The sequence below is a fragment of the Bos mutus genome, chromosome 2 (genome assembly GCF_027580195.1).
Source record: "Bos mutus isolate GX-2022 chromosome 2, NWIPB_WYAK_1.1, whole genome shotgun sequence".
Classification (NCBI taxonomy): Eukaryota; Metazoa; Chordata; class Mammalia; order Artiodactyla; family Bovidae; genus Bos; species Bos mutus.
Genome location: NC_091618.1, coordinates 45,226,298 through 45,241,910, shown reverse-complemented (window position 1 = coordinate 45,241,910; position 15,613 = coordinate 45,226,298). Strand labels below are relative to the sequence as shown.

At 42.0% G+C, this 15,613-nt stretch overlaps 1 protein-coding gene across 4 annotated transcripts in view; it reads left to right on the top strand.

Annotated features, from left to right (window-relative positions):
- Positions 1-482: 482 nt before the first annotated feature.
- KIAA2012 (KIAA2012 ortholog) overlaps positions 483-15,613 on the top strand; it is a 126,401-nt gene continuing 111,270 nt past the window's right edge. For all 4 annotated transcript variants that reach the window (XM_005904252.3, XM_070388099.1, XM_070388090.1 and 1 more), the window contains exons 1-2: positions 483-891; positions 2,259-2,543. In XM_005904252.3, coding sequence (XP_005904314.2) covers positions 808-891; positions 2,259-2,543 — 369 coding nt within the window. In that variant the 5' untranslated portion in view covers positions 483-807. The remainder of the gene's footprint in view (positions 892-2,258; positions 2,544-15,613) is intronic.

Genomic DNA, 15,613 nt, shown 5'->3' with positions numbered 1-15,613 from the left:
GAATCTCGAGAGTCCAGGTGTCCTGCACTCATTCCTGCAAAGCAGCAAATACCAGGAAAAGGGGCCTCATGTCCAGCTAAGAAGACGCTGGAGCTCAGCCAAAGAAAATGTCACAGGTTGCTTTAGATGACCTAGACGACTCCTCTGAGTCTGTTAATGCTTGGTTGACAGTGAAAAGGCTCTCATATCTGAAGAAGGGGGAGACACTCTCTATCAGCAGAACAAGTCCTGTAACAGAAAGAATATCCCAACATGCCCCCTATCCCCGAAATCAGGACCTGAAATCTGAGCCTGGTCCCTTCAATGTCCATTTGACCCTCCCTCCCCACAGGGTGTGAACCCTGCCCTCAACAGTCCCTGCCTTGCCTAGACTGGCTTAAGCGACTTCACGTCCCTGTGCTGCCATAGCAACCAGGAAACAACCTCCGGTCACAGTGAGAAGGAGGGTGCCTGTGGCCCAGATCTGCCGATGCACACGGCCGGTACCCGAGCAACAGGACCAGGCACAACAAGGGTGCAGGCGAAGAGGAGAGAGGGCGGCCCAGAGAGCAGACAATCCAGGGCTTGAGGAGTCTGGGTGTGTGGTTTATTTTTTCTCCCGACAAAGACACACACTGTCTAAACTCTGTGGCTAGTTGTTATTAAGAAGCTGCTGTATAAGTGAAAAAAAATGTATTTCATAAAAGGCCCAGTGTTTGTGGTCTTCTTGGGCTCACTGCTGAGCTCAGGAAACCCTGAGGTGTGACCGGTTTTCAGCCTTCAAAACCAAGATGAACTGCCCCTGAGAAGGGTGCTCAGAGGAAAACCATGTTCACCCTCTCTCTCCTGAGCCGGGGACATGGCAAGCTGGTCCAGAACAAACAAAAGCTAGAAGTCTATTTTGAACCGGAGGTGAGTCTTACCAACGAATAAAAGCATATTTGGGGGATGGGAGGGGAACGTTCTGTTTTTCCACTTGGGGCTGAGCCCTGTGTGTTTTGGTTGGTTTTGTTTCTGAGGTGATGGGGGTCACCGAGAGATCATCTGTCCTCCTTGGTGAAACTCAAGAAAATAAGGTAGTTTGCTTGACCCACAGAAGTTGCCACCTGGGCCCTTGTCCTCCCCCTCCCTCACTGATTTATGGCCTCATTTGCTTTAGACAGGAGGAGATTCCACATGGTCTAGAATTGGGGCGGTTTGGTACAAGACCAGCATCTCCACCTGGGTTCTAGGCAAGCTGATGGCTGTTTGGGTTTTTAGACATCATGTTCTGTGGTTGAAATGCTGAGTGTGCTCATGCCAATTCAATGGCTTCCTTGAACCTTCTGGAATTCAACCCGCAAGGACTCATATTTAATATAAGCAAAAAAAAAAAAACCTTTTTTTTTTTTCATTTTAGAAGATTTTTAAAGAGGTGGCAAAATTCCTTTGTTGTACTGGAATTTTATTTCATTGACTCCTGCCAGGAATAAGAAATCCACTGGGGGTGTTTGAAAATTTTTGGATCATACAGAGATTTCCATTGTCATGGTAGTTTGTCATGATATTCGACCTTCACTGTATTAAAAGACATATAAAGTTTCAAAAGACCTCTGTGGCCAATGGCGTTCACTTACTTACAAGATATGTAACTACTTTATAGGCTCCTAAACAGCCAAATTAGGTAACATTACATAGCATCTGGAATGTATAGAAATTCTCCCTGTATATAGCTGAAGTGATGGGTTGGCATGGTTTTCTCCCATTTAAACTGCCAGCTACTCCAGGTCTAATTTCAAAGTTATCTGCTGCCCTTGGTAATTCTTACTACTTCCTTGCATACCAGGAAATTTTAACTGGCCTAGAAGCCACATTCTACCCTATTCAAGCCTGTAGGCATAAAAAGGCTCTCTTGAAAGTTATATGGGGTAAAAGAGAAACATGCCCTGGGTTCTACTAACTCTGAGAGGTGGAGAACAAAATCAGTTGCTAAGAGGAGTGTGGGGGGTTGGAAAAGAATGGATACATGTATATATATGGCTGAGTCCCTTCACTGTTCACCTGAAACTATCATAATATTGTTAACTGGCTATACCCCAAGACAAAATGTTTTCGGTGTTAAAAAATAAATAAGTAAATAAATGAAAAAAAATTAAAAGAAATACTGTGTTCGTGACACCATGTGAACAATTCAGAGAAAAGCAGTCACGGACAACATGTTAAACACTTGCCCGTACAGTATTTGCCGTGGAAGGGCCTTCCACTGGGGACCAGTTTAAGGTGCTTTGTTTCCACTGCAGGATTACTTGAACTGGAAGTCCCCGGAAGATTACATCTTGGTCAGAAAACCACAGGATGAGGGCAATGCTGACCAGCACACATGGAGCCTCTTTCTTCCTAAAACATTCAGCACTAGAAAAGGCGCCCTGATCCTCTACTCGGAAGGTTTGGCTATTTCAGCATGGACCCCCGAAGAGAGGAGAAAAGGCCCCTACCGCCCCAAAGGCCGCAGGAAGAGGCCAGATCTTGAACTGCACACACTGCAGGACCTCCAGGAAGCCATCCTGGCATACGGAAGGAGACAGGTAAGCAGAGCAGTGTCCAGGGCTCAGAGAAGGCCCTGTTCTGTGTGTCTAGAAGTCAAGCTACAGACTTGGGTATAACTTCTTCAGAGATCCTAGGAAGCTCTGAAACCCTCAGATTTCCATTTCTTCATCTCCAGAATGGGATTGTACTCATGGCACACCACTGTCATGAGGCTTACATGAAATAATCTACATGAAAGGGCTCTGGAACACATGTGAATTGAAGTGAAAGTCTCTCAGTCATGTCTGACTCTTTGTGATCCCATGGATGATAGCCTAGCAGGCTCCTCTGTCCATGGAACTGACCAGGCAAGAATACTGGAGTGGGTTGCCATTTCCTCCTCCAGGGGATTTTCCCTACCCAGGGATGGAACCCCGGTATCCTGCACTGCAGGCAGATTCTTTACTGTTTGACCCACCTGGACTATTTTATTATCGTTTTGTGTTTTCCTTTCCATTATATAACACAAGGTCCTTTTCAGAATTCAGACAGGTCCTGCCAGCAGACATTTCATCAGCATCCTTGAAATCCTGTCTCATAGCCACAAGCATCATCTTCACACCTCTGATATTCTTGGCTTTGTGGAAAGGAGAATATTTTAAATATTTACCTTGAGCCCTTCAGCATCTGCAGGATAAATTAATGACTTTTTCCACCCTGAATTTAATATTAAGGGGAAACCCTTGTGCTCATTTTTCTGATTCAGGCTTTCTAATCTCTTATGAGATGTATATATGTCCCCTGTTTTATATATCAGCATTGCATCAGCCCTTTGCTTCAGGCCATGAGAGAGACTGGATGATGTGTCACTTCATGAAATTCTAGGTCATAGATGGTGGGAGACTCCCTAGTTTAAAAGTCTCTGCTGGCTTTTCTTTCTCCGTAGGATAAAGTCGTTAACTTCTATGCCAGGCCCTTCATGCACTGGCTTTCTCTTTCATTTCTAGCCATATCTGCCACTCATTCTAACCACCACCATGACTGTGGACCCCTCGAGGCCCCGTCCATGTGAAGAGCTCACCATTCCACTAGTATCTTGTGCCCTTTTGTAACTCTACACTTTTGCATGTGCCTCTATATCTGGAAAACTCCTCTTCATCCTTCAAAACACAACTCTGCTATCATCACCCACTGAAGCTTCTCCCACTTCCCTAGACAGAGCTATCCCATTGCTCCCTCCTCTGTGAGCATTCCCATACCATCGTACATCACAAGGCATCTCTGGTCCATCAGTTGCCATCTCCTTGACGGCAGAAACCACATCTAAATCTTAGTTTCCAGAAAAAAAAATAGTGAGTACCCATAAATGTTTGTGAAATGAATGAATCAATCATGCACGATACCCTCAGTGTGTTTTAAATCATCCCCCAGTATCATTATAGAGCAATTTATCATATCCCTCCAATGGAGAGCTTCCAAAAGGAAAATTTCTCTGCCCTCTTTCCTTCTTTCAAAATATTTCAAAGAAGCTTAATGACCTTGACCGCATGCCCAGTTGCCCTTGATATTAAAAATCATAAATTGGATGAAAGGAAACCAATTGTTGTTGAATACTTATTATATTACAACTATTACTGCATTAAATCTTCACAATGACCTGTGAGATGTGGTTTCTCTTGCCTCCGTTTGTAGATGAGGAAACTGAAGCTTGGAGTTAAGTGACTTGGCCAACTTCTCAAAGCTAGTAAATGGCAGAGCCCAGATTCACACCAAGACTGCCTACCTCTCCACGCTTTGCACTTCACCCTGTTGTCTGTGGACCGGGGGGCCTCCAGGAATCTGTGTCAGGCCTTAGTCTGTTTGCACTCACATCGTCTCCTCGCCCTTACCTCACTCAACTCTGTATCACCGTGGGGTTGGCCACAGGCTGCATGTAATTCCACAGACATCTGTGTCAACTGGCTTCTAATTGCATTTGCCATTGGGTGACACTGGAAGGAGGTTGGAGAGGGAGGAGAGAAAAGCCTGGGGATTTCTCTTCTCCCAGTCCACCCGTGGTGGTAAGAAGTACGCCCATCACCTCTGTGGTCCAGCTCCAGGAAGGCCCATTGTGGCTCCAGGTTCCTCCAGGTGACCTTGCCAGCTACTCCTTCTGCCCTTTAGCCTAGGGCTCAGACTGGCTTCCTGATGTTAGTAATCTCAGTGTTGCCTCAACATCTTTTTGGCGTCTGAGCTTTCTAGTCACTGGTGTAATCAATTCCCTAAATTAAATTCCTTCTATGTTTAAATATTTAGAGTGGTTTCTGTTTTACTGGGTGGACGTTGATACATAGGCTGACTTACTGCCCAAAGCAAGAATACCTTCTACAGTTTTCAGATGCTCGTCCATATGGCTGAAATATTCCAGGCAACAGGAATCTTATTTCTTTATAAAATAGATGAGTCTTTTGGGGAATGGCTTCATTTTTAGTTAGACCTGGGCTCGATGGAAAAAAGAAGTTCCCATCTTCTTGAGGTATCCATGTATCATATTGACAACATTCAGTCAGTTCAGTCCTTCTGTCATGTCCGACTCTTGGTGACCCCATGGACCGCAGCACGCCAGGCCTCCCTGTCCATCACAAACTCCTGGAGTTTACCCAAACTCATGTCCATTGAGTCAGTGATGCCATCCAACCATCTCATCCTCTATTGTCCCCTTCTCCTCCTGCCTTCAATCTTTCCCAGCATCAGGGTCTTTTCCAATGAGTCAGCTCTTTGCATCAGGTGGCCAAAGTACTGGAGTTTCAGCTTCAACATCAGTCCTTCCAATGAACACTCAGGACTGATCTCCTTTAGGATGGACTTGTTGGATCTCCTCGCAGTCCAAGGGACTCTCAAGAGTCTTCTCCAACAGCACAGTTCAAAACTATCAATTCTTCGATGCTCAGCTTTCTTTACAGTCCAGCTCTCATATCCATACATGACTACTGGAAAAACCATAGCCTTGATGAGACAGACCTTTGTTGGCAAAGTAATGTCTCTGCTTTTTAATGTCTGCTTTTTAAATGTCTCTGCTGTCTAGGGTGGTCATAGCTTTTCTTCCAAGGAGTAAACATCTTTTGATTTCATGACTGCAGTCACCAGATGCAGTGATTCTGGAGCCCAAAAAATAAAGTCAGCCACTGTTTCCACTGTTTTCCCATCTATTTGCCATGAAGTGGTGGGACCAGATGCCATGATCTCAGTTTTCTGAATGTTGAGCTTTAAGCCAACTTTTTCACTCTCCTCTTTCACTTTTAAGAGGCTCTTTACTTCTTCTTTGCTTTGTGTTATAAGGGTGGTGTCATCTGCATATCTGAGGTTATTGATATTTCTCCCGGCAATCTTGATTCCAGCTTGTGCTTCCTCCAGCCCAGCGTTTCTCATGATGTACTCTGCATGTAAGTTAAATAAGCAGGGTGACAATATACAGCCTTGATGTACTCCTTTTCCTCTTTGGAACCAGTCTGTTGTTCCATGTCCAGTTCTAACTGTTGCTTCCTGACCTGCATACAGATTTCTCAAGAGGCAGGTAAGGTGGTCTGGTATTCCCATCTCTTTCAGAATTTTCCACAGTTTATTGTGATTCACACAGTCAAAGGCTTTGGCGTAGTCAACAACGCAGAAATAGATGTTTTTCTGGAAGTCTCTTGCTTTTTCCATGATCCAGAGGATGTTGGCAATTTGGTCTCTGGTTCCTCTGCCTTTTCTAAAACCAGCTTGAACATCTGGTTCACAGTTCACGTATTGCTGAACCTTGGCTTGGAGAATTTTGAGCATTACTTTACTAGCATGTGAGATGAGTGCAATTGTGCGGTAGTTTGAGCATTCTTTGGCATTGCTTTTCTTTGGGATTGGAATGAAATTGACCTTTTCCAGTCCTGTGGCCACTGCTGAGTTTTCCAAATTTGCTGGCATATTGAGTGCAGCACTTTCACAGCATCATCTTCTAGGATTTGAAATAGCTCAACTGGAATTCCATCACCTCCACTAACTTTGTTCGAAGTGATGCTTCCTAAGGCCCACTTGACTTCGATTCCAAGATGTCTGCCTCTAGGTGAGTGATCACACCATTGTGATTATCTGGGTTGTGAAGATCTTTTTTGTACAGTTCTTCTGTGTACTCTTGCCACCTCTTCTTAATATCTTCTGCTTCTGTTAGGTCCTATATTGACCCAATCTTCACATGAAATTTGGTATCTCAAATTTTCTTGAAGAGATCTCTAGTCTTTCCCATTCTGTTCTTTTCCTCTATTTTTCTTTGCACTGATCACTGAGGAAGGCTTTCTTACCTCTCCTTACCATTCTGTGGAATTCTTCATTCAAATGGGTATATCTTTCCTTTTCTCCTTTGTTTTTCACTTCCCTTCTTTTCACAGCTATTTGTAAGGCCTCCCCAGACAGCCATTTTGTTTTTTTGCATTTCTTTTTCTTGGGGATGGTCTTGATCACTGTCTCCTGTACAGTGTCACGAACCTCTGTTCATAGTTCATCAGGCACTCTGTCTGTCAGATATAGTCCCTTAAATCTCTTTCTCACTTCCACTGTATAATCGTAAGGGATTTGATTTAGGTTATACCTGAATGGTCTAGTGGTTTTTCCCTACTTACAAATATACAAACAGAACATTGTAGTCTAACTCCAGTGAACAGAAGGAAAATGGTGTGAGGAACTAGGAAAGGAAAGAAAATGTTTGGAATAGTAATAAAGCAGGAATTTAAGATTAGAGGACATGGTAGACTAAAATAGAAGAAAAAATAACTCAAGAGTGAGTTGGTATTAAAAACAATGAACACGGTCAGAAGAGGAGAGCTTTGGAAACTACAGAGCACCATCTGATTGCAAAAGCTACAGCCTGGCAAGAAACTTTTAAAATCATAATATCCACTACTGAGAAGGCTATGGGGAAATGAGCTGTCTCATACAGAAGTACAAATTCACGTGACATTTCTAGAGGGCATTTTGGCAAAAACCTAAAAAGGGCTAATACTCTTTGATTTAGCATTCTATTTTTATGAAGTTGCCTTAGGAAATAATCAGAGATGTGGCCAAAGATTCATGCACAAGAATGTTTACTACAGGGTTATTTACCATGCAAAACACTGAAAATAATACATGTCCAACAATGGGACATTGATTAAACAGTCATACAATGAATTTGGGGTCAGGCAATAAAGTCAGGTATTACTTATGAATAACATATCACGAGTAAATAATAAAGTCATGAATAACATGAGAAAATACAGTGTATTTTTTAAAAGCAGGTTAAAAAATAGTACTCATTTAATAAAAATACCAACATTCATTAACATTTTTTAGTATTTAAAATGTTCCAGCCACTGTTCTAAGTACTTTCTATTATATAACTCAATATACTTTCTATCAATTGTAGGGATAGGTACTATTATTATCTCATTTTAAAATTAAGGAAATTAAACCATAGAGAATCCATGTAATTCACTCAAAGTTATACAGCCATGTAGATAATTATACCAGCATTCAAGACTAGACAGTATAGAAAACATCACCTCTCGACTATAATCCCAATTTTTAAAAATTAGTTGTATAAGCAGGAAGATACACATCAAAATTTAACCATGGTGGTGAGATTATGTCATACTTTTATTTTTACATATCCTTTCCAAAAAAAATTTTTTTTAAGTCATGGGATTTAAAAAATAAGAAACTTTGGCCTCGAAAGGGTAGTGAAAAGTAGTCTCCAGGTTGACTGTAGTGAGCCAGGTAGGATTGGGCAGGGAAGCGGAATAGAAACAGTGCTGTAAATTGAGCCCTGCGATCATCACACCATCTGTCCCTCAGGGTCAGTATTTCATCATCCAAATAATATAGTACAAGAGTTAAAAACACCACACTCAAAGCAAAAGAGCCAAAAGCGGAGGGGGTAAAAGTGAGAATGGGTAATCAATAGAGCAGTGCTGCTCACAGAAACGTCTCTCCTGTCTGAGCTGTGAATCAGGAAACCTATACAACGCAGGCTCCACTCAGACCCGTGAGAATCAAGGCTGTCGCAGGAAGGTGAAATCACATTTTTAAAGCATCTCACACCATCTCCAGTGCTATATATGGATCTAATGACAAGCATGCAGAAATCTGTCTGAGTGTTATAGCCCAACACACACCTACTCTTTAACTTTCTTGACGGCCCAACTTCCTAAAGAGCAAAGATAAATGCTAAGTCAAGACATTAGATGTCAGAGTTCTTACTCTTCTAGATACACACAGATATGTTGCTTTGGTTTAAAAAAAAAAAAACAAAAACAGAAGGATATACTGTTCAAATATTTTCAGAGTTAAAACCACGAGGCCTGTAATTCATCCAGCTTTCTATCATGTATTTAAAAATCTATGAAATCTAAATAACCATAATTTGGAGTAGTATCTAGATAACAATCAACATGATGCTTTTGAAGCCTAGCAGAAACCTCAAGTACCTCTCAAATCATCAGAAAATGTAGCTAATTTTCATTGTTTTAGCATTTATTCTTCTTATATTTTTAGAATTGTATAAGTCCAGTAATATTTTTAAATGTCTAACATGGTATTTGACTAAATAATGTATTAAAAATAATTTGTTTAAAAATTCATTTCACAGAGCATCTCATTTCTTTATCTCATTGAAGGATGAACAGGATTCAGTTTACTATAACTGGTTTCAACCAAGGTTGTGTTGGGTCTGTCATCTACCTTATAAATGGTGTTACATCCCCTGGAGGAGGGCACAGCAACCAACTCCAGTATTCTTGCCTGGAGAATCCAATGGACAGAGGAGCCTGGCAGGCTATAGTCCATAGGGTCGCAAAGAGTTGAACACAAATGAAATGACTTAGCACACACGCACACTTAAAAGCATTGTCAACCTTTCTTCGCTGATTCCATACTGCCTAATCTCTGTACTCAAGGCGCTTAACTATCCAATGGGTGTTCACAGTCGTTATACAGCCCGCAAAGGTAACTTCAGGCTTCTATTTTATCAAGTAATATTGTGATAATATTTTTTGAATAAAGTTTATTTTCCCATCCTAATCATGTCAGCTAGTTATATAAAATAGAAAGATATAGAAAAGCAGGAAGAATAATACATTATCCTTTCAGCCAGTGATAAAGAAGACAAAGTCCATTTGCAAGTCCTGAATAATTTAATTACCTGCTACTGGTTTGATGGTGCCCCTAAGAAGTGCTCTGATGGCCGTTAACAAGGCGTCAGAGTGTTAGTCACTTAAGTCATGTCTGACTCTTTGCAACCCATGGACTGTAGCTTCCCGCGGAATTCTCACGGCAAGAATACTGGAGTGGGTTGCTGTTCCCTTCTCCAGGGGATCTTCTGGACCCAGGGATCAAACCTGGGTCTCCTGCGTTGCAGGCAGATTCTTTACCATCTGAGCCACTGGGGAAGCTAACGAGGTATCAAGAGAGGCACCAAAGCAGTGAGGGGAGTGTGACCTGACTTCACTCCTTCTGCTAAGTGTGCTCCATTTAGGCAGCTCCTGAGCAGCTGTACTTAGAGCTTTTAACAAACTAGAAGTAGGAAACATCAGGAGAGATGCATGGGTCATCTGTGATGACGAGGTCAAAGGTTTTATCAATAATAGCTAACATTTATTGAATACTTGGCATAGGTCAGCCATTTAATCTCTATAACTACACTCAATCTGCACAAGTTTATGAGTGGTGTGCCACTATTACCTCCATAGTGTAGCAGGAAAAATGGGGGCTTGAGGTTAACTAACTCTCCCAAAGTTATATATCTAAGTAGTGGAGTTAGAATTAGAGCTTGGACAACTGATCCCAAAGCCCCACTCTTAATACCTAGAGGGCCTGATTTTGAAGATTCCAGATGCTCCAGGGGAAAAAAAACATCTCTCCTGATTTAACAGCATTTTTTAAAAGGGCTCTGGTTCTTCCAACACATCCTTCAAAACCCTTTACTATACTTCTAGGAACACAAATCAGATTTTCATTAAAACCAACCTGGGTTGTAGGTAACATGTTCAAGTAAGCATACATACAACCCAGTAGGCTTGGCTGTATGTACTTCATCCATTGGGTCCCTGGTATAACCATTTGATGGAGAATAAGAAGGCAATGGCACCCCACTCCAGTACTCTTGCCTGGAAAATCCCATGGACGGAGGAGCCTGGTAGGCTGCCGTCCATGGGGTCACTAAGAGTTAGACACGACTGAGCGACTTCACTTTCACTTTTCACTTTCATGCATTGGAGAAGGAAATGGCAACCCACTCCGGTGTTCTTGCCTGGAGAATCCCAAGGACGGTGGAGCCTTATGGGCTGCCGTCTATGGGGTCGCACAGAGTTTGACACAACTGAAGCGATTTAGCAGCAGCAGCAGCAGCAGCATGTATAATAACAGCTAATACTTAATAGGCAAACACTTAAGTAATAGTATTGTACCCCTCAGCATTCTAAGCACTTTATACTAATTATCTCATTTAATCCTCACAACAACTTTATGTGTACTTTTTATTGTTGTAAAATATAGATAAACATAACATTTACCATTTTAATCAATTTATGTGTACAGCTGAGTGGCAGTAAGTACATTCACCTTGCTATACAACCATCACCACCATCCATTTCCAAAACGTTTTTTATGTTGAAAAACTAAAACTCTGTACACATTAAACAGTAATTCCCTATTTTCCATTGTTCTAATCTTTGTGTCTATGAATTTGACCATTGTATGTACCTCATAAGAGTAAAATCATATGGTAGTTATCCTTTTAGTATTTTGTGATTGGTTTATTTTGTTTAACATAATGTCTTCAAGGTTTGTTCATACTGTAGCAGGTATCAGAATTAATATTCTGATTATTATTATTCCTTTCTTTTGAAAGCTGAATAGCACTTCACTATGTGTATATACCACAATTTGTTTATTTGTTCATCAGTTGATGGACACTTAGCTTGCTTTCACATTTTGGCTATTATGAATAATGCTGCTATAAACATGGGTGTACAAATATCTGTCGATTTCCCTGCTTATAATTCTTTTGAGTATATACCCGGAAGTAGAATTGCTGGATCATACATAATTCTATTTTTTTGTTTTTTGGGAAGCCACCATACTGGTTTCCATAGCCGCCACTACATCATTTGACATTCTTATTAGCCATGCCCAAGGGTTTCAATTTCTCCAAACCTTCAATAACCCTTGTTATTTTCTGTTTTTTTTTTTTTTTAAATAACAGCTCTTAATAATAGCTCAAACTTGTGAAGTGGTATCTCATTGTGGTTTTGATTTGCATTTCTTAATAACACGTAATATTGAACATCTTTTCATATGCTTATTGGCAATTTATATATCTTTGGAAAAATGTCTGTTCAAGTCTTTTGCCCACTTTAAAATCAGATTGATTTTTGTTTTTGAGTTGTAAGTGTTCTTTAAACATTCTGCATATTAATCCCTTATCAAATGTATGACCCGAAAATAATTTCTCCCATTCTGTGGGTTGGCCTTTTCACTCCTGATAGTGTTCTTTGATGTAGAAGAGTTTTACATTTTCTTTTCTTTTTTTGGCCACATGGCATGTGGGACCTTAGTTCCCTGTTCAGGGATCAAACTCGTGCCCCTTGCAAGAGAACCATGGAGACTTAACCACTGAACCACCAGGGAATTTCCAGATTTTACATTTTCATGAAATCCAACTTACCTACTTTTTCTTCTGTTGCCTGTTCTTTTGGTGTCATATCCAAGAAATCCTCACCAAATCCAATGTCATGAAGCTTTTCCCCTAAGTTTTATCCTAAGAGTTTTATAGTTTTAGCTCTTATATTAACTATACTTTGAGTTAATTTTTATATATGGTGCACAGTAAGGATTCAACTTCATTTTTTTTGCATGCAGGGTATGTACTTTCATCATCCTTATTTGACAGAAAGACTGAGGCACAGATGGGTCAAGTAATTTCCCCAAAGCCAGACAGCTAGTAAATGATGGAGCCAAGATTCAAACTGAAGCAGACTGAGTTCTTACAGGAACTGAAGCTTCATATTTTCTGATTTCAATTCTAGTTCTTTTATCTTTGCTTTTGTGGCATATGACTAGTCAAATCTTTGATACTAAATGGTTTGGTCAGGAATCAAACCCTGTTACAACATTGCAGCTATGGGAAAATTCAAACCACTTTATGATTCCCTTCTTAATGGCCTGATATTCAGTAACACATGACTACCAAAGATATTTGGGAGTGAGTGTGAAGTCACTCAGCCGTTTCCGACTCTTTGCAACCCCGTGGACTGTAGCCCGCCAGGCTCTTCTGTCCATGGGATTCTCCAAGCAAGAATACTGGAGTGGGTTGCCATTTCCTTCTCCAGGGGGATCTTCCCAACCCAGGGATCGAACCTGGGTCTCCTGCATTGCAGGCAGACGCTTTATCCTCTGAGCCATTTGCACAGACTCTCAGAAATTAAACCTGCAGAGAAAGAGCTGGCTGAAAGTGGCACTGTTTACACAAGACTGATGAAAGTCAGGCTGGGGTTGAGAAGTCTTTTCAGGCACAGCTTTAGTGGACACACACCTCTCCCCTCCCCACCTCACCCTCACCTGACTCTGGTTGCACTCACCTCACAGCCCCAAGTCTGGCTGCTACACATGTATAACAACAATGATGGTCACTCTCTGTCCTAAAGCTTGGTCTTTGCCAGAGCACACGGACTCTGTGTCTCAGAGCAGGAGAAAACGGGCTTTGCTCCTCTGGAGAGAAGGACTTCTGACTGGAGTGGGCAGCTTGAGGAGACAAGTTGTCAGCAGAAAAGTACAGGAATATTTGGGGGATTTCCATTCCTCTGAGTTAACATCTTGAATAGTTATTAAATAATGCCTCGAACATTGCCTGGCACATGACAAATTCTCAACAAATAATTGTCAGATGAACATAGTAGTTGCCAGGGTGTGGCGGGGGGAGGCCATAACCTCTACCCAGCAGGGGTGGGTGTACAATGTGATCAGGGAGGCAGATTTGCGCCCCCATGACACTTGATACAAGGCAGCCTAGGATAGGATCTAGACTACAATTTATTAATATGCAGTCAAAGTATAAAGACAGTAGAGACTGTGATTGCTTCTTGCTAGGAAAATCTAGAGTGACATCTTGGAGGAGGTAGAATTTGAGCTGAGTCTTGTGGTAAAAATAATTGGAGAGAGACTCTCTGGGCATAGGTCAGTGAAGGCCCAGAGAGGAGAGTGGCAGAGGAAAGTCAGAATAACTAGACAGGTGTGGCTCTTACCTGGAGAAATGGGTAGGATCAAGTTACAGGTGGCTTTGCCTGCCAGCCCTGGGATATCTGAACTTCCCTTTTCATCTCTCTGTGAACTTCTGCACACAAAGGCTGGCCACCTTCTGTGCTACGATGGCAGCTGGCAATCCGGGTGTTTCTTGTCTTCCTGGGGACACTGGCACCCTGCCACCCCATATCTGCAAAGTGGGAACATTGCACATATGGGCTCCTTCTATCTTCTGAAAACCCTCGCCTGCCAGGAGTGGAATAACATGGCCATGACAGCCAGTGCGGGGCTGGGGCCAGATGTAAGGGCAACCCCCTCACCCCTCTGCACATGGGGCCGGAGGACACAGAGGAGAGGACACTGGACTCCGCCGAGAAGACCGTGGGCCAAGTAAGTTCCTCATTAGAGGACGCACTCCTAGTGGAATGTGGATAAGAGAGCCCTCTGGGCTTCCCTGGTGGCTCAGTGGTAAAGAATCCACCTGCCAATGCAGGAGATGTGGGTTCCATCCCTGGTCTGGGAAGATCCCACATGCCACAGAGCATCTGAGCCCCTGCGCCACAACCACTGAGCCTGTGCTCTAGAGCCCTGCTCCACGACAAGAGAAGCCATCACAGTAAGAAGCCTGAGCACTGCAACAAAGAGTAGCCCCCACTTTCCACAACTAGAGAAAAGCCCGTACGGCAAGGAAGACCCAGTACAGTAAACAATGAATTAATTAATTAATTTTAAAAGAGCGAGAGAGCCCTCTGTACACATTAATCACTTGTTTCAGAAGAAACTGAAAGCTGGGATTGGTCAGCAAAGCCAAGGCAAGCCTAAGAAGTCTGGAGCCGTCGGCAGCCACCCTCCTGCTGTCGTGTATTTCCCCATTCCAGGAACTCCTTTCCTGGACCCCTTCTGCCTCCTTTCATGTTTTAGAGTCATCTTTGGTAGTTAGAGGTCCAGGATCATGTTGGCGAAGGAAGAGAGAAGTATGCAGAAACTATGTAATGGCGGTGGGTGCAATAAAATATCAATTCATCAATTTTTAACATGTTTTCCATTTATAAATATAATCTATTTTATGGAAATTTTGATTCTCTAAAAAAGAGAGAAGAAAAAACTATCTGTAATCTTATGCCCAACACTCTAATACCATTGTTATTAAAATTCTAATGTTATTTTCTTCCAGTGTTTCCACCATGATTATACATTTATAAAATAAACTTTTATGAGATTGCCAATATAATATACATTCACTCTGCTTTTGCCACTTTTTCCACATGTTGGAAATGAATGAACAGGTTTAACCCTGAGTGAGCTTTTCAGTAACCTAAGCAGGTCTTAGGCCTTTGGCAGTGCTTCAATTTATGCAATGAGATGTGAACTTTATCAACCAACTTCACAGGCATAATTTGAGAAATTACCAGCTGGAACCAGAAAACTAGGGAAAAAAAAACTTAAATAAGCTGTGGTAGCCAGAATAATGGCCCCCCAAAGATGTCCACATCCCAATCCCTGGAATTTATGAATAAAGTAGGTTAGATGGCAAAGAGAAGTTAAGGTCACTAACCAAATGAGCTTGAAACAGTGAGGTTATCCTGGACTATCTGGACAGACCCAGTATATTCACAGGGATCCTTAAACATGGAAGAAGGAATCAAAAGAGAGAACCAGAGAGGGGGCAGCATGAGAAGGACTCAGTCCATTGGTGCTGGCTTGGAAGATGCAGGAAAGGGTCACAGGCCAACGAATGCAGGCGGCCTCTAGAAACTGGGAAGAGCAAAGGAACAGATTCCTCTCTAGAGCCTCCGGAAAGCTCTGTAAAACTTGATTTTATCCCAGTGGGACCCATTTCAAACTT